Source organism: Prionailurus viverrinus, chromosome A2, assembly GCF_022837055.1.
Source record: "Prionailurus viverrinus isolate Anna chromosome A2, UM_Priviv_1.0, whole genome shotgun sequence".
Lineage (NCBI taxonomy): Eukaryota > Metazoa > Chordata > Mammalia > Carnivora > Felidae > Prionailurus > Prionailurus viverrinus.
Window position 1 is genome coordinate 154803672 of NC_062562.1, and position 17956 is coordinate 154821627.

At 54.0% G+C, this 17956-nt stretch overlaps 1 protein-coding gene and 1 long non-coding RNA gene across 3 annotated transcripts; one reads left to right on the top strand and one right to left on the bottom strand.

Annotated features, from left to right (window-relative positions):
- Positions 1-554: 554 nt before the first annotated feature.
- Positions 555-15305, top strand: CLEC2L (C-type lectin domain family 2 member L). The gene is made up of 5 exons (XM_047850581.1): positions 555-744; positions 9261-9335; positions 11521-11687; positions 12633-12733; positions 14662-15305. The coding sequence occupies exons 1-5, from the start codon at positions 555-557 to the stop codon at positions 14771-14773; spliced, it is 645 nt and encodes a 214-aa protein (XP_047706537.1). The 3' UTR covers positions 14774-15305.
- Positions 10603-11532, bottom strand: LOC125161014 (uncharacterized). 2 transcript variants are annotated; one of them, XR_007150442.1, is made up of 2 exons: positions 11348-11532; positions 10603-11058 (listed from the first exon to the last, which is right to left on the bottom strand). It is a non-coding gene; the product is annotated as an uncharacterized LOC125161014 (long non-coding RNA). The 2 variants fall into 2 exon arrangements; XR_007150443.1 differs by having other exon boundaries at positions 10603-11070.
- Positions 15306-17956: the final 2651 nt, after the last annotated feature.

The window sequence follows — 17956 nt, forward strand, 5'->3', positions numbered from 1 at the left end:
CCTGGAATCTCACCGCGTCATCCCTGTAAACTTTATTCCCATTTCACAGAGGACAGGCGGGAGGCTGGGAGGTGCATGCCCCGGATTAGAGGACAGGTCTCCCGGCTCCAGGATCCGCGCTCCTCTCTCTGCAGCATCTGGCATCCTGCCAAGGGAGCGGGTGGCCGGCGGGGCCCGGGGCTGTGGGGCTGTCCCTGTTCCTCGGCGCCTCCTCCCTCCCCGTCCCCTCCCCGTCCCCACCCCCACCCCCCCCAGGCGCCACCCCGCCAGCCCCGCTACAGCCTGCCTCCACCCGCTCCTCCCCGTGCCCCGGCTGTGCGCGGAGGCTGCGGCTCGGCCAGGGCAGGCGCGGCGCGCACGGCTGGCGGAGGCGGCGGCGATCGGGCACGGGGGTCCGGCGCGGGGAGCCGGGCTCAGCCCCGGCCTGCGCCAACCGCGGCCCCCGTCCACCCGAGGCCGGCCTGGGGGGCCCGCAAGGCGCGCGGAGCGCCGAGTGCGCGTCGGGCTGGGCCCCGCACCCCGGCGCTCGGGCGCGGCGCGGCGGAGCGCCGGGCATGGAGCCGGCCCGGGAGCCCTCCGCGCGGACCCGGCCGCCGCCGCCCCCCGCCGCCCGCCCCGCGCCCGCCCCCGCAGCGCCCAGGCCGCGCTCGCCGGCGGAGGCGGAGGGCCGCGGACCCGAGGGGCTGCTGCGGCGATCGGGGTCGGGCTATGAGGGCAGCACCAGCTGGAAGGCGGCCTTGGAGGGTAAGCGCCGAGCGGCCCTCCGTCCCCCGGCCCGGGACCCGGGACCCGGGAGGCGGGTCAGAGTCACCTTGGCCGAGCTCCCGGAGGGAGGGCGGGAGCGCCGGGAGGATTGATTTCAGGGCAGTCAGATGCCACATGGCGGAGTTGGGGAGGACCGTAGCTAAGGACCACTACAGTTACAGCCTTGACCCTACCTAGGCAGCTGACCCACTCTTTGACCTTGGGAGCGGGTTTCATGCTCTGAGCCCCAATCTCCTCCAGAATGAAGGGGGATGGTTCCTGACCGGTCCTCACCTGATGTGCACGTTGAGAGGGTGGCTTTGATCTGTAGTGGTGGAAATGTTTTGGGCAAAGTGACAAAAGCTGTAGACGCCGGAGAAGGTGCCCCTGCGCTGTGGGAAGGGGAGGGGGCGGTGACGGGGCCACATAGGGAGGAGAGAGGTGGAGAATATGCTTCAGGCTCTTCCTGGCAAGGTCATGCGTGCCACCTTCCTCTTCCAGTCAGATGGGCTCAGGGAGTGACCCTGGTCAGCCAAGGGGGCAGTAACCAAGTGGAAAATAGAATTCAAGTTCATGAGCTCATTGGGGAAACTTTGTGGCCCCAGGGGGTGTGTGGTGTGGGAGATGCTAGAGTTGTCAAGGGAGAGGGCTGGCCCTCTGGACTTCTGGATATTCCTGACGCCCCCAGTCCAAAGGCTGAGAATCTGGGCAGCATTAACTAGGGAAGCCCAGAGCCTGGGTCACCTAACCCTTGGGGGCAGAGTATTAGAAAAGGAAGACTTATGGGGCACCTGGGTGGCTCTTGTCAGGGACTCAGATCATGATCTCACAGTTGGTGGGTTCGAGCCCAGCATCAAGCTCTGCAGTGACAGCACAGAGCCTGCTTGGGATTCTCTCTCTTTCTCTCTCTCTCTCTCTCTCTCTCTCCATCTACCCTTCTCCCTCTCTCTCTTTCTCCCTCTCAAAAAGTAATAAATAAGCATAAAAATGAAAAGAAAAAAAAGAAAAGGAAGCCTTCTTGGAGTGGAGAGAAGGCAGGGTGCCCCAGGCTCGAGGAATGACATGTTCAGGGGCCAGGTGGCCAGAACCAGCTTGTCCCTGTGGCAAACTGAACTCCAGAGTAACAGAATGGAGGGGAAGGGATGGGAAGAGGTGGATCTGGAGGGTCCAGACTGTGAATGGTCACCCAGGCATTGGACTTGGTTCTGAAGAAACTGTTGAGAGTTAAGCATAGAATGAGACAGTGGATTTGCCCTTGGAAACGTGGTGGCGATCAAGAGGGGTCAGGCCAAGACCAGGTCAGTGAGGAAGGTGGGGTGGTGGTCGGGGGCGAGACCTGGCCAGCGCTTGCCAGGGCAGGTACCTTGCCGAGGAGGGAGAGGTGGGGGCTGTGATATCAGCTCTTGGCCCAGAGGCCGGTGGGCTGGGGGTCTGGGCTGCCTGTGTGGGGGAGGGGCTGTGCAAACTCTGGAGGGAGGGACGGTCAGATGCCTGGGTGGTGATTTGGGACAAAGGAAGCAAAGAAGTTGGGTCACAGAATAGAAGAGCCATTGCAGGCGGGGAAGAGTAGAGTTGAAAAAAGGTGGGCAAACCGCTTTCTCTGTCGGGCATTGTCAGATTTGCCTGTGATCCCCGCATCCCTCCCGCCCAAGTTATGTCTGGAAGTTGCTCACTCCTTTTGCCTGTGAGTCTTCATTCATTCATTCATAGGCATTCCTGCAGGGTCTGCCCTAGCCTAAGTCCAGCCCCCTGATGGTCAGGGCCGCTTCAGGGGTGGTGTGGCCTCATTCAATGCCTCTGGCTTGCTGGTTCCTATTTTACCCCCGGCCCTGACTTTGACCATCCTGCTTTCTGCTCCCAACCGGGGCTGGGCTGACCATCTGCGGTTAGGCTGAATAAGGCCCAGGCCTGGTTGCTCTCTTGGGACACGGACTCTTCTACCCGAGAAGAAGCTCGCTGATCTGTACTTAGTGTCTCTTGCAGTCCAGCCTTGTCTTGCCGGTCCTTGCCTGGCTCTGTGTCTCATCTCATGCCACCTCTGGTTCTCCCCCTGGTCCCCCCAGAAGCAGCCCCACCCTTGATGTCTTTGGTCCTTGGAGGCCCAGCATCTGTGGCCTATGGACTTTTTCTGCAGGAATTGTAGTATCTGGGGTCTGAGTCCAGGGCCCCCCGGTGCTCTGAGTGTCTGCTGGGTGCTCCCTTGGCACCCCCATCTCCTGTCAGAAAAGGGGAACTCAGGGACCAGGCCTGGTCTCTCCAGGGTGTTGCTGTGCGGGCAGAAATCACAGGATGGGGGGCTGAGGCAGCTTGGTGAGGCACAAAGAACTCAAAGTCAGGTAAACCCAAGCCAGATCCTTCCACCACCATGGGCTGGCCGTTTTCAAACTTGTTTGACTCAGTTTCCTTATCTACTAAGCTAGGTAATTCCTTCTGCCTCTCAGGGCCACACAGGCGCAGGGGTGTGGGCTGTGCAGGTGACTCCTGTCACCAGCTCTCTGGACTTGGCATCCTGCGCCCGTGACGGGGGAGCGCAATTGCCTACCTTGAGTCTGCTCCCTGCCCCCGGCTGAAGTCCATGGAATGAGCCGTCAGCTGATACTGAGAAAACACCTGTGATGGGATGAGGGGTCTGCCGGCCCAGTACCTGTCTTGAGACAAGTGAGAGACTTTTTGACTTGACCAAGCTGAACGGTCGGGGCGGGGCTGTGCTCCTTTGGTACCAAGTGCCAGGCATTTCTCAAGCACCTACTGTGTGCCCCACCCCGGGCCAGAGGCTTTCATGACACGGTCCCATTTAATACCCCCCCCCCCCCCCCCACATACCCTTCAGGGGCTGCTGAGCATTGTTACCTATTTTGCAGATGAGCAAGCCCACTGGGACAGGCTAAGCGTCTTGCCCAAGAACACAAGTCGTTTGCTAATTGTTTGCTAAGTGTGTTTGCCGGGAGGGCCTCTGACCTGAGAGTTCTCGGGCTTCATGAGGCTAATCGGGAAGAACTGAGTTGTGTTTGTGATGCGTGTAGCTCTCTGGCCCAGACTCTCCAGACAACGCTGCTACCTCGCGCACGGACCTTTTTTTCCTCCTCACAGGTTAAGTGAAATTGAGGACTTCTTAAATTTAAACCAGAATTAGAGCTCACGACTTCTCGACTTTCCTTAGATGAACAATTAGCTTTATAAATAGAAAGCCAGACAGAAGTTCTCCTGAGCAAGCCTTCTCTCCCTGTGGCTGTTAACCTTTCTTTCCATGCCCTGGCCACGGGAAGTGGCCAGGAAAGGTGACCCAGCGTGCTGCCGAGGCCTGGGTTCTAGAAAGACTGGGGGTGACAGGAGATGGGGATATTTCTGGCCGCGGGGGTGGGATTGGGGAAGAGCGAGTAGCCTGGGGGTACGGGAGGGGACGATTCTGCACATCACAGGCTATAGATTTTTCAGAGCTCACCGATTCTGAATTTTTAATGTTGAAAGTTTCTTGATTAGACATAAACCCACAACTTCCTGGTCAAAACCACACACATGCATTTAGCCAAGCCTTTTAAAATTTTAAAAATTACCAAACTCTGGATTTGATAGTTTTGAACAGTCAAGACTATGCTTGCCAGACTGTGGCCCTGACAACTTAGAGAGAGGTCAGCGGTGAGTCTCTTTTGGGCTGTGGGTGTGAGGGTGATGGGGCATCTTCCGGGTTGGAGCCAGATTTTCAGCGGTTCCTTCTAACATGAGGCTAATTCACATATATTTATAAACACAAACGCACCCTCAAACTCCATCTGTTGTGGAGTATTGCATAGAAGGAATGATTGAGTTAGACATTTGTTATGGCTTGAATTGTTTTGTGTTTTTTTTACTGTATTTTTTAAAGATTTTTTTCAATGTCTTTATTTTTGAGAGACAGAGAGACAGTGTGAGCAGAGGAGGGGCAGAGAGAGAGCACAAGCAGGGGAGGGGCAGAGAGAGAGGGAGACGCAGAATCCGAAGCAGGCTCCAGGCTCCAAGCTGTCAGCACAGAGCCCGATGCGGGGCTTGAACCCACAAATGTGAGATCATGACCTGAGCTGAAGTTCGATGTTCAACTGACTAAGCCACCCAGGCTGCCCGTTCTGGAGTGGGTGGGTTTCTAATCCAATATGACTGGTGTTCTTATAAGACCACGGTCACAGGAAGACAAGAGACACACAGGGAGAAAGTTCATGTGATGAAGAAGGCAGAGCCTGGAACGAAGGGCTGCAAACCCGGGGGTGAGGAAGGTCACCAGCAAACCCTCAGAAGCCAGGACGAAGAGAGCAAGGACTCCCCTAGCTTTCGGAGCAAGTGTGTCCCTGCTGGCACCTTGATCGTGGACTTCTCGTCCGCAGAAGCGAGACAAATACATTTGCGGAGTTTTAAGCCATGTGGTTTGTGGTGTTTTGTCACCCCAACCCTAGGAAACGAATACAGCGTTGTTTTGGATTGTCCAGCCCCACAGCCGTCCTCTGTGACAGCAGTAGTGAGCAAGGAGTCGGGACTCCCTAGAGGATCTTTTTCTGTCCACAGTGCAACGTCCAGAGCAGTTATCCCTGTGAAAGTCCCAAGAGGCTCCCTGGTTCTGCTATATCAGAGATGCACGTGCACATCCCCACCCCCAGAGAGCAGCTGTACATCCACGTGGCCTTTCCTACAAACTCAGCAGAGTTTCAGGCTAAGGACATTGTCACTCAGTGTAGCTAAGTCCCCCTCAGGTTTTTGAGTACTGGCGGGTGCTCTGTACCCTATGTAGGGAATCCAAAGGTGAGTAAAGCACGGGCTTTTCCCTAAAGGAGCCTGTGGGCTCATCATCATCGTCATCGTCATCACCATGGTGATTGCTAACACTGAAGTAGAGCTTTCTAAGCCAGACACCTGCTAAGCACTGAATAATGATTTCTCACAAAATTTTAGGAGGCAGATACTACTATGACCTCATTTTAAAGGCGGAGAAAATGAAGTAAAAATAGAAGCTAAGTAACTTTGCCGCCAAGTTACCAAATCATCTAGAAAGGGGCAGAGCTGGGATTTGAACCTACCAAAGTGGTTTAAGATGCTACACTCTTATCTTCAGCGCACAAAGCGTTATGGTGCCAGCGTGTATCGGCCTAGACGGGCGAGTAGAGAAGGGAGAGGAAGGATACATACAGGGCACTTGCCACAGGCAGTTACCAGGCAGCTCAGGGGGGATCAGCCCTACGACAAGCTGCCGTTGAGGACAACAGAGAAGGTGCAGAAAGAGCCCGGCCCCGGAGGGCACACGTGAGTCTCTGCTCTCACCTGCAGCCGCTTGCCCCTAGGCTCCTGGCCACTTGCCCGCAGAGAACTTGCTCATAGGGAGGATTCCAGAATGCCGGCTGCACCCGTAGGTAAAGATGGCAAACTGAATGCACACACTCTTTCCTTCCAGAAGCCCACTAACACATTGGTAAAGGGATTTTTAAAAGGCCAGAAGGACAATGAGAGAAGGAGAGAAGACAATAGCAACACAACTGGGAGCTAGGGGTCAATGATGAATGCCAGCTGATTCCACCGGCTGGACAAGCAGAGGGATGGCCTGAGTCACATGCAGGAACCCCAGAGTATGGAGATGGGGACACCGGTCATCACGGCAGCGAGGGAAGATGGAGCTGAAACGGGAGAGCCGGTCGAACATTTTAGAAATGATTTAGTTCCCCAGAGTCTCTTTGCCAGCTGTCCAGCATCTTCCCAGCGCTGGCAGGAGTCCGAGGCTGTCTTAGGGAGGGTCTTGAGACAGCAAGCAGTACATTTGGGAGCAAGCAGGTAAGCGGACATTTATATACTGAATACTTAGCATGGTCTCCCAGCCTCTCTGCCTGGGAGGGAAACAGAAGAGACTTCTCCGGGAATTCTGGCCCACCCAAGAGGAAAAACCTGGGGCATTCAGAGAGCCCCACCTGGTCACTCCGCTGGGACCCCACAGTTAATAAGCCTTTTCCCAGCTTCAGAGGCCCCAGTGGACTCTTTCCTCCTGCATTAATCAGGAACAAATAACCAAGGAATTCCAGACATCCGAGGAAACTCTCTGACTTGGAAACTAGAGACCAAAACAAATGAACAGGAAAAAAAAGCAATTGGGAAGAAACCCAGACAATCCAAGGAGAACTAAGCTTTCTGTCCACCTCTCCTCTTTTTCTCCCCCTCCAAAAAACTATTAGCAATATCCTCAAAGAGATCAGAGCAAATATGGCACCATTAAAAACAGGATGCTTTGAGAATGGGTCTTCAGAGAACAGGAGCAGACCATAGCAAAACAAAAAAACCACCCTGAAAATTAAAAATACTTGCAGAAATGGAAAAGTCAGGAGAGCAGGAAGATAAAGTTGAGAAAAATCTCCTAGGAAATAGAGCAAAAAAGGCAAAAAGATAGTTGATAAGGGGGGAAAAAAGAAAAAGAAACTCAGAGGACCAGTTCAGGTGGTCCAACATCTGCAGAATATGACTTCCAGAAAGAGGACAGAGAAAATGGACAAGAGGAAACCATTGATGATATAATTAAAGAAAATTTCCTGAAACCAAAGGACATGAGCTTCCAGATGGAGAGGGCCCATTGATTGCCTACTTTAGTGGACGCAAATGGACCCAAACTAGGGCATGGCATGCATGATGAAATTTTAGAAGACCGAGGGATAAAGAAAAGATCCTAAAAGCTTCCGGCAGGGGGCGGATAGCAATTGATATTATTCTTTTTTTAAGTTTATTTATTTATTGAAGTGATCTCAACACCCAGTGTAGGGCTCCAGCTCACGAACCCAAGATCAAGAGGGGCATGCTCTTCCAACTGAGCCAGCCAGCACCCTTGGAAAGAAATTGATATGAAAAGGATCATGGGTGAGAATGGCTCTAGACTCTTCGAGAGCAACACTGGAGCTAGAAGACCGTTAATTAATGCCTTCAACATTCTGCAGGAGAATTCTGTCCAACCTGCAGTACTCAGGCCTCTGACTTCACAGCTCCAGGGGGGAGCATTCACCATAGGACATGGTGCGATGGTTTACCGCTGGTGGTTGTGTGGTGTGGTGGTCCTGCTCTGTCCTTTCTCTATTGGAAGATGTGCTCCACCCAAACAAGGGAGTAAACCAAGAAAAAAGAAGGCGTGGGACAGAAAGTGCAGGAGAGCCAGTACCTGAGGGAGGCAGAGAGATCCTCAGGCTGCTGGTAAAGGGAGATTCCAGGGTGGCAGGGGGGCTTAGAAGGCAAAATTAGATTAGAGAAGCTCAGAAGGGTTTGGGGGGATGCTTCAAGAACATTGTTATGGGTTGGATGTTCATGTCCCCCCCTACCAAGTGTCGATCAACAGATGAATGGGTAAATAACAACAACCATATATACACATATAACATATATATGTATTTGCACAACGGGATATTACGCAGCCATAAAAAGGAATGACGTTCTGGCACATGCTGCAACGTGGATGGACCTTGAAGTGAAATAAGTCAGACACAAGAAGACAAATATTGTATGATTCCACTTATATGAAATATCTAGACTAGGCAAATTTGTGGAGACAGAAAGTAGATTTCGAGATTATCAGGGGCTGGCAGGGGGAGGTGGGAGCAGGGAATGGATGCTTAATCAGAATGGAGTTTCTGTTTGGGTGATGAGAAAGTTTATTTGTAAAACTAAAAAGACAGTGGGGATAGTTGCCCAACATCATGGATGTAATTAACGCCATTCATTGTACACTTAGTGGTTAAAATGGCAACTTTTATGTGATGTCTATGTTCTGACAGTAAGAAGAACTTTAATAGGCTGTCTAAAGTCTCAAAGGGTTCTTCCCTTAAAGATAAAATAAAAATTTTCAGTGATAGAAAAAACAAAAGGGGAGAAGGCAGAGGTATTGTGAAGAGGATAGCAGGTATAGACATGGGCAGGATTTCCAGAGGTAGCAGTGGAGGAGGACAGCTCTGAGGGCAGAGACCCAGCCCCAGGGCTGTGAGGACGGGTTGGGTTGTTTCAAGGAGTCCATGTGGCCAAAACCGGGGACCAGGCAGAGAAGCAGCAGGAGGTGAGGACTGGAAAGCCTAACAACCACAGAAGACGGTCAAGTGCAGAGCCTTGGAAGGAGGGCTTTTAAGCCAGGAGAGGGCAGTGTCACAGATTCAGAACTGTGTTCCAGAACACAGGCTCTCAGACTTCAGCATGCATCTGAATCACGCGGAGGGCTTGCTAAAACAGATTGATGGGGCGCCTGGGTGGCTCAGTCAAGCATCAGCCTCTTGATTTCAGCTCAGGTCATGATCTCATTGGTTCATGAGTTCGAACCCTGCATTGGGCTCCATGCTGAGCCTGCTTTGGATTCTCTCTCTCCCTCTGCCCCTCCCTCTCTCATGCTCTCTCTCTCTCTCAAAAACAAAAACAAAAACACACAAAAAACACAGATTGCCGGGCTCAGGCCAGATTTTCTCACTATGAGGACTTGGGGCTGGCGATGGGGATTGGCGGTGGGGAGGGTGGCGGGGTATTGAACCGCTTTCTTTTCTTCTCAGACACCACCACACGTCTCCTGCTGGGGGCCATCGCAGTCCTTCTGTTCGCTATCCTGGTGGTGATGAGCATCTTGGGTGAGCATGCATGTCAGAGCATTTATGCAAGTGTATACAGAGACGCCTATATCCATATACACCCCTTGTCAAATTAGGTAAAGTCTAATTAGGTAAAGAAAGGTTCCAGACATACTACGTATTCTGTGGGGAACAAAGCACAGAAAATAGAGTGCTGTTTCCAGATGAGAGTGTAGCCAAAAATCATATAGTCACACATTGACTCCACATGTCCCCTTTACTAAGCCATGCGGGGAAGGAGCGATGTTACTTAGGGACTGTTCTGTACGTGCTTCAAGAACACAAACCAGCTTGAGGGGAGTTAGGCAGACCCTGCTTCTTGAAGGAGATGGCTGGGGGATGAGGGCCTTTAAAGATCACGTTCATTCATTTAGTGAACATTTATTGAGTCCTGCTGTGTGTCAGTCCCCCGAAATGCTGAGGACAAAAAGAAAGAAGGCAGGGAGGAAGGAAGAAAGGAATAAAAAGGAGGAATGCAACTAAGAACAGGTGAGGCTATATGACCAGGAGATCTGGCTGCTTTGAATGGATTCAAGTCTAAGTATGTCGTGGGTTCTGAAGAGTCTGCAAAGTGATTTCAGTGCCTCTGGCTTTAATCTTTGAGAGGCACCCTAAGACCAGAGGCGGGCACCTTAAAATGGGAGAAAAGTCCAATGACAACATCGGCTCCTGCTAAATCCTCACCTTCGGGCATGCGTGATAATCAGGGGATTTGTGAGTGTTTAGAAAAGAATATGGTGACCACTGGTGCCAGCTCAACCTAGAATAATCACTACAAATGAAATTGGTTTCCTGGTACTGGGTGTCCCAGTGCTGGGTTGGGGAGGTCAGAGCCATGCAAAGACATAGCACGTTGTGATTTTACTAAAGCACAACAGAGTCTCTTTGGAGGTCCTTGCGGAAAGGCAGTTGAAAGTGGCCTCACCATGGTCAATACTCCCAAGTGATCGCAGTGCACCGAGCAGATAAGCCAGAGCGTCGATTATTTAATTGGTGTCGGTGCGGCTATACATCCTTAGGGGCTGGAGAACCACAGGCCTGTTCTTGGCTTTGTCCTGGTCTACATTTTAACCAATCGCTCGTACGAACACAAACAAAATATGCTTACGGAATTTGTAGGTGTTACAAGGATGCTTACGATGACAGAGGAAGGATGCTTAGAAGACAGATGGAAAAAAAAATTGAAGATTAAAATGTGTCTTTCAAAACTCAGATGAGCCCATGTGAATGAGATAAAGGTGGAAGAGATAAAAATAAGATATCCATATGGACTTACAAAGTGATTTATACGAGTTCAGGACACAGGGGAGACCTGGCTTGGAAACAGATCACATGAAAACGATCCAAGCGTATGTTCTGCCGGCCTAGGAAAGCGCACGTATGCACGTACCCACTGATTCTTTTCACGGGAGCTGTCTGCAGGCAGGAAAGCCCGTAGCAACTGGAAGGCAGTATGGCACTGTTGCTGGGGGTGGGGCCGCCTCTGTCTGTCCCGGTGGCAGCCTTTTGGTGACCGTGCGGACATACCACAGTGAGCCAGACGGGACGGAAAAGGGTGTGGAGAGCATCTTTCGCAAGGAATTATGGAAACCTGGATGAGCGGAGTCTGGCATCCTTCTTCAAGTAGACGGCAGAAGACGGGCTGGGCTTGCTCTGGGTCACTCCAGGGGCAGAACCTAGACCTGGAGGTCTAGGTCTTGGGAAGGCAGGTTGGGGCTCAACACTGAAAAAGAACCTGGCAGCAGTTTAGCAGTGAAACAAGTTGAATTGTTAGCTACCGAGGGCACAGCCAATGAGAGGGGGTTGATGGTTCCCACCCTGGCCGGGGAGAGAGCACGTGTGGCCTCTAGGTCTTTCCTAATTCTGTTTCTGGGGTTCCGAGCCTCCAGGAGTTGAGAGAGAGAGATGAGATCTTAACCCAGGGGCTAATCTGCTGTCACCTCCCCTGGCGGTTGTGGCCTTGCCAGCCTCCCAGATCTCCCTTACCGTTAATTTAGTCACCAACCTATTACCTGCCAGGCACTGTGAGAGCCGCTCACGTGGGAAGACAGCCACCTGAGTCATCACTGGAGGGCACCCAAGTCAGGCAGGGGGTGGGGGGGGGGGCGGGATTTGGGGATCCTTCAGGCCCAGGCAGGGGCCAGGCGTGCTGGCGGACACTGAGTCCTCTCGGTCTTCCCGGCAGCTTCCAAGGGCTGTATCAAGTGCGAAGCGCCCTGCCCAGAGGACTGGCTGCTCTACGGAAGGAAATGCTACTTCTTTTCTGAGGAGCCGAGAGACTGGAACACGGGCAGGCAGCACTGCCATACTCACGATGCTGTGCTGGCTGTGATTCAGAGCCAGAAGGAGCTGGTGAGCCCTGGGCCGGGGGGGACCTTCGGGGAGGACCACACTCCTGGGATGTGGCGTCCCCCGTGGCGTGTTTCCAGAAGGCACCCAGCCTGGGGTGTGCTGGTGGGCCCCACAGGGCGGGAGCCCGAGTGGCTCCCGTTTCTGGGGCTGTCGCGAAGGCCGATGGTTTCAATCCAAGGCCGGTTTGCCGAGCTCAACTCAGTTTTGCCAAGGGTGAGAATTACAAGTTACCAGGGCACTTGTGGATGAAGAACACGCTGGCATCTTCTACGAGTCCACATCAGGGCATGAGCTCTTACTAAATGCCCACAACAGTTTTATCAGTATAAATGTGACAGAAATGCCATTAGTCAGTCTGTGGTCCGTTTTGCATTTTGAGGGTAACAGTGGCGTGGCAATCCAAAATAGCGGATAATCTAAAAATCACTTCTTTTTTATAAATATATATTTTTTAATGTTTATTTTTGAGAGACAGAGAAAGGGAGAGAGGGAGCACAGGCAGGGGAGGGGCAGAGACAGAGAGAGAGAGACAGACAGAATCTGAAGCAGCCTCCAGGCTTTGAGCTGTCAGCACAGAGCCTGAAGCAGGGCTCGAACTCACAAACCACAAAATTACGACCTGAGCTAAAGGTGACACTTAACCAACCGAGCCACCCAGGTGCCCCGAAGAATCTGAGCTCAGAAGATGAGCTTTGTTCCAGGCTTCCCGGTTCAGCAGGCCCGCTCCAGGCCCCGAGGCTAGTGCGGGCCAGTGCTGGGACGGAGGTCAGCGGGAGCGCGGGGCACTCTGTGACCCCAGCTCCTTACTTTCGGGATGCAGTGAGGGATCCCCTTTCAGTGTCTGTACGTCCTGGGAGCCGGCCTTCTCAGCTGAGATTAGTCTTGGCGTGTCTGAACAGCCAGGAGACCTCATATGACTCAGGTTTCCCTCTTTCCTTGGTACAGGAGTTTATGTTCAAGTTCACGCGGAGGGAGCCCTGGATTGGCCTGCGCAGAGTGGGGGACGAATTCCACTGGGTCAACGGGGACCCGTTTGACCCGGACACGTGAGCTGAGGCTTCATCTTCTGGCCCCTGAGCTTAGACTGGGGAAGGCCTAGCTCCCTGGACACAACCCCCCAGAGAGAGCCCCTCGGGTCTGGGCCAGCTAGAGCCACTAACCTCCAGGTTCAGCGGCGTGTGACAGAGAAAACGATAACGGCTTTACTTCCCTGTCCTCTCCCGTGCAGCCTGCTCTGGCGGCTCTGCTGTAATGTAGCCATCGGAGCTTTCCGCCGCCAGGCTTTTTCCGTCTTGGGGGCTCCCCGTCCGTGTAGCGGCCGGTCTGCGTGGCTCAGGGTGGCTCCGAGGAAGGGCAAGACAGGCCCCGGATGTTCCTCTGCATTGGCCAGAACTTGGCCACGTGACCACAGCTGCCGGAGATGGGGCCTCCGTTCCGGGCAGCTGTGTGCTGCTTAAACATTGTTATCATGGAAGAGGGGGGCTCTGAGCCCTGGGCGCTGTGCACATGGTCTTAGAGAAAACATCTCCTGAGGGTGCTGGGGGCGTGTGCAGTGGTGGTGTCCCTTGTGCGACCCAAGTGGTGTGGATGGGAGTGTGTGATGGGGTGGCAGGTGTGCCGTCTCAGGGACTGGTTTGTGGGGTGCCGGTGGCAGTGGTCGTGGGCGGTGGGGGGTGTATGTCTGTGGCAGTGGGGGGGTGATGATAGTGGGGGGGGCAGTCCAGGCTTGGGGAAACACAGGGGAGTGCGTACAGGGGAATAAGAACCTCAGCTTCTAGTCCAGACCCGGGAGACCAGGCTGCTCACCTGATGATGGTGATGATGATGCAGGAGGGACCCCAAGGCAGGAGAGGCGGGAGGACTGACCCCCAGCGCTCCACCATGGCCTTCCCATTCGAAACTGGCTGGGGGCTGCATCAGTCGCTGGTAGCCTCTAGGGGGCGAGCAGCTCATCAGCTCCTTCCTTCCGTTCCCGGGGCTCCCTTGCCCTTCATTCTGCACCCCTCTTTGTCCTCATTGTCTCTTCCTTTTTCTCTCTTTCCGTTTCCTGCCTTCACCCCAGGCCTATCCTTAGAGCTGCTGAGAAGTCTTGCATTTTCTGCCCCTCTCTCCCCTCATCTGGAAGCTTCCTGTTCTCAGAAGCTGGGAGAGCCCCGGAGACTGGGGTTCCCAGTGTGCCGACCACCTGTCAACCAAAGGGCCTCTAGGCCACGTTTCTCTGGCACCGAGGTGGTCCTGCCTGCCACTCTCTCATGAGGTCATTCTGGTGTCCTCTCTTGTGAGACCCTGGCTCCAGCCTTGGCAGGGAACTCAGATCAGGGTGACCAATGAGGTTAAGAAGCAATACTGAAATTCACAGGAATGATTTGAGGTAGAAAGGACCCCCAACCCCCACGTCCACCGATGATGTCAGTGAATTTGTGGGCAACACAGCCTGGGTATCAAACGCTGGGGTTAATCAGGTCCACCCCTGTGAGCTAGTTTAATTCAGCTCATCTCTGCTGAGCTCTTCCTGTGCTGGACACCGCGTGCTGTAGGGGAGCCGAGATGAGGGAGGCATGGAGCCCGCTGTTCAGGAGCTGACTGCCTGGGGGGCTGGCGGGGACAGACACAGGCCCCACGAGCTGTGACAGGCGGTGCCCATGGTGTAGGCAGGTGCTTTGGGGAGCAGGGGGCAGAGGGTGGTCCTGAACCGGATACTGGCTCACGGGACGGACGAGTGAGCTAACTCTGGAAGGACAGGAAAGTGCAGTTGTGTTCAGGAGATGTCTGCGGACATCCCCAGCGTGCCTGGAGCCGTGGTGGACACAGTAGGGAAACAATGAGAGGCTGCACGAGAAAGTTCTTTTGGGGCCCAAAGCACTAGAAGGTGGCTCCGGAGGGAAGGGACAGGTCACAGGGCCTCCGGGGCCATGCAGTGACAGGCTGTGCGTGCCAGGTTCTAACTGCCTGCTCTCTTGTCTTCTGGCCCCAGATTCCTGATCTCGGGCCTGGGAGAGTGCGTCTTCGTGGAGCCCACCAGGCTGGTGTCGACGGAGTGTCTTATGACCCGGCCCTGGGTGTGCAGCAAGATGGCCTACACATGAGGTGGGTCAGGCCAGAGGCAGCTCTCCAGCCAGGCGCCGAGACCTGCCCACCCCAGGCTGCTCTCCAAGGCAAAGCAGTGAGGAGTGTGGCCTGCGCTCCGGCCCCCATTCAGGTCCCACAGCCCTGGTTCCTGGTTTCCTTGGCCCCAGGCAGGTCCTGTGGTTCAGCCGTCAAATCCCACATGCTCACTAGTGTAGACGCCCCCCAAACACACACACACACATGCACAGGCACGCATGCACGCACACGTCTGCACATGGTCCCTTCTCAAGTTCAGAGTCCACCCTTAGCCACCCCAACAAATCCCTCCCTGGCCCAGGCCTGGAATACTTCCTCCGGCACCATCACAGAGTGCATTACAGTCATTTCTCCGGGGTGCTGGGGAGGCAGGGAGGGAGGCCTTCCCCTTACCGGGCCCCCTCCATCCGCCCTGTTTGCCTTGCCCGGGGCTCTCAGGCAGGCCCCTGCTGCGTCTGTGGTGCTGTGGTGTTAGTTACTGATGGAATAAAGAGATGACTGGCGTCCAGAGAAATCTGCCGCTGTTTGTTCCAGGGTCACGGCTTGGGGGAGGAGCAGAGGGACACGTTTCTGGGTTCCTGTCTGCGGGAAGGCACCACCAAGATGCACTCGATCTGGTGTGGCAGGTGGCAGCGTGTGGGAACCGAGGACGAAAAGCATATTCTGTGGCCTCAGGGCACCCCTTAATTTTGCTAAGCTACCGAGTTATTCTTAGCTGTCGGAGGGGGGTGTCCATCTGGCTCCCTCATTACTATTCCACTCAGTATGACAAACTTCTATTCACATCACACCTACTGCGTGCCGGACACCACGCCGGGCATGGGGAGCAACAGCTTTATCCCCCAAGGAGCACGCAGAGAGCAGAGGCAACAGCTTGGGAAGCACCAGAACGTTCTGGAACACAGTTGAGGGATGGCTTATCCTGCCTTAGGGGAGGAGGGGGGTGATATGAGCGGGAGGATTAGCCGTGCAGAAAAGATGACGTTCATGTTGGGCGGGTAAGAGTTTGGGAAGGTCCCGAGGCCCCTTCCTGTCCCCCTTGGTCTGCCTGGGGAGGAAGCAGGGGCCTGGCAGTTCCCCTGGGCCTGCAGAGGCTCCAAGGGCGCCCGGCCCCCAGCACACACAGTGGAGCCCGGCCTCCCCGGCCTCCTCTCAGGGCCCCGGGCTGGCTGAGAGGGCTGGCCTGCCCGGGAGTGGCCCATGTGAATGTGGGTCCTGACCCATTTTCAGAAAATAGCTCAGAGCGAAACCAGGTTCTGCTGTGTTCTGCTCAGTCCTTCTGTCCATTTTCAGACAAAGCTGTCAACTTGGTGTTGCTGAACTTTCTGCGTGCTTTCCAGGTATCTAGTAAAATATGGGCATTTTGAGAGTTCACATTTTGTTTTTAGTGGGAAGCCAGTGAGGAACCCAAGCATACTATTAAGAGGTGATAGGGATTCAGGGCAGTGGTGGCGCCTGGGCGGGGTGGCAGGAAGCCCGGCACCTTCTCAGCCCCGGTGGGGAAACGTGTTGCGGGACTGAGCACCCAGGCGACGGTCGGCTGCCGCGGGGACTACTTTGGGGGACGGAGGGGGGAGTCTCACTTCCCCCTATTCTCAGTCATGCACAATCTCTTCCCCTCAAAGACGTGAGGCTCAAAAGCCTTGCCGGTGGTACGTCATTTAATTCTCACAGAAATGTCCAAGGCAGGAAAGGAGGAAAGGCTGACGCAGGTGGCCAGACTGCGTGTGGCAGGATCCCGGGGTCCCGAGGCGTGGTAGCGCCTGGCGGGGGCTTCCGGGCTGTGCTCTCACCTGCAGACAACCAGGCACTGAAGGGGGCTGGGAAGGGAGCACGGCCAAACTTCAGAAACGTAGGCAATCCTTCCAAAGCTTATACCCGGGCGAAGCACCTCGGTCTCCCATGTGGCTGAGCGGACCCGGTTGCCCGGGCTGCAGGGCCGGGTGCTGTGCTCTTGGCGGCCACAGGGGGCAGCACCGAGGGCGGACACCCCGCCGGTGCTGGATTCCCCACCCCAACCCCCACCGTCGCTGGAGCAGGGACCACCTTAGCCCCTTGCGAAGATTTTTCCTTGCCAAGGCGACCCCCCCTGGAGTTGAGAGAGTGCTTAGCTTGGAGCCTGGGCTGCTGTGCCCTGAGCGGATTTGAGCCCAAACCCCAGTCCCATCCTCGGTGAGCCCCAGGAGCGGGCAGGGACCCCCGCAGAAGGCTGAGCCTGCGCACCGGACCCTCCTCAGATGACCTCTGCGACGCTGGAGGACGACAGGGAGGCCATTTTAAGCGTGTGGCGTTGTGCTGCCAGGTCATCTGGTGTCTGCTTGGTCGTCCCTGCAAGGCCTGCATTATCATCTGCCCATGCTTACAGATGAAGAACAGAGAGGTTAAGGGGCTGGCTCCACATCACACAGCTAGGAGGCGGTGCAGGCAGGATTCGAACCCAGCCCCACTCGACAGGGCCCTGGGGAGGCCACCTATGTGGCAGGCATGTCCCCTGGAGGCAGCAGACAGCTGTGGAAGGCTGAGGATTGCAGACTGGCTGTACGCTCGTACACACTGAGATTCTCGATTCTGCAAGTTGATGTCTTGGAATCAGTTTTGGAGATTCCAAAGATTACAAAATTGTTTTGTAATTAACAATTGTTAATTGCATTGAATCTGTAAATCAATTTGAAGGGCTGTGCCATTTTAATAATTTGACTATTCTAATCAGCAGTGTAGCTCTCTCAATTTTTAAAAGTTTTTTGTCAAATCTCAGCAACCTGTTACAAATTTTAAGGGTAGAGTTTTTGCACAAATTAAAAAAAAACTTATCCTCAGGTATTTTTATTTTTCATGCTACTATAATTTTTTTAAAAAAAATTGTCACATTCCAACGGTTTGTTGCTAGTGTAAAGAAGCAGAATCGATTCTTGTACATTGACCTTTTATCCTATAATCTGGCCAGGTTGACCTGTTAGCTCCGGTCGATTTTTTTGTAGACTACTTAGAATTTCTGCATGATTATCCACTGTTATATGAAAGCATAGCATGGGCTGTCACTTTTCCAGATCCTGAAATCAATTTCCTTATTTCTCTGTCCAGCTGCTAAGCCAATGCCATGTATTCTTGTTAAAAAAAATTTTTTTTAATGTTTATTCATTTTGGGAGAGGGAGACACACACACA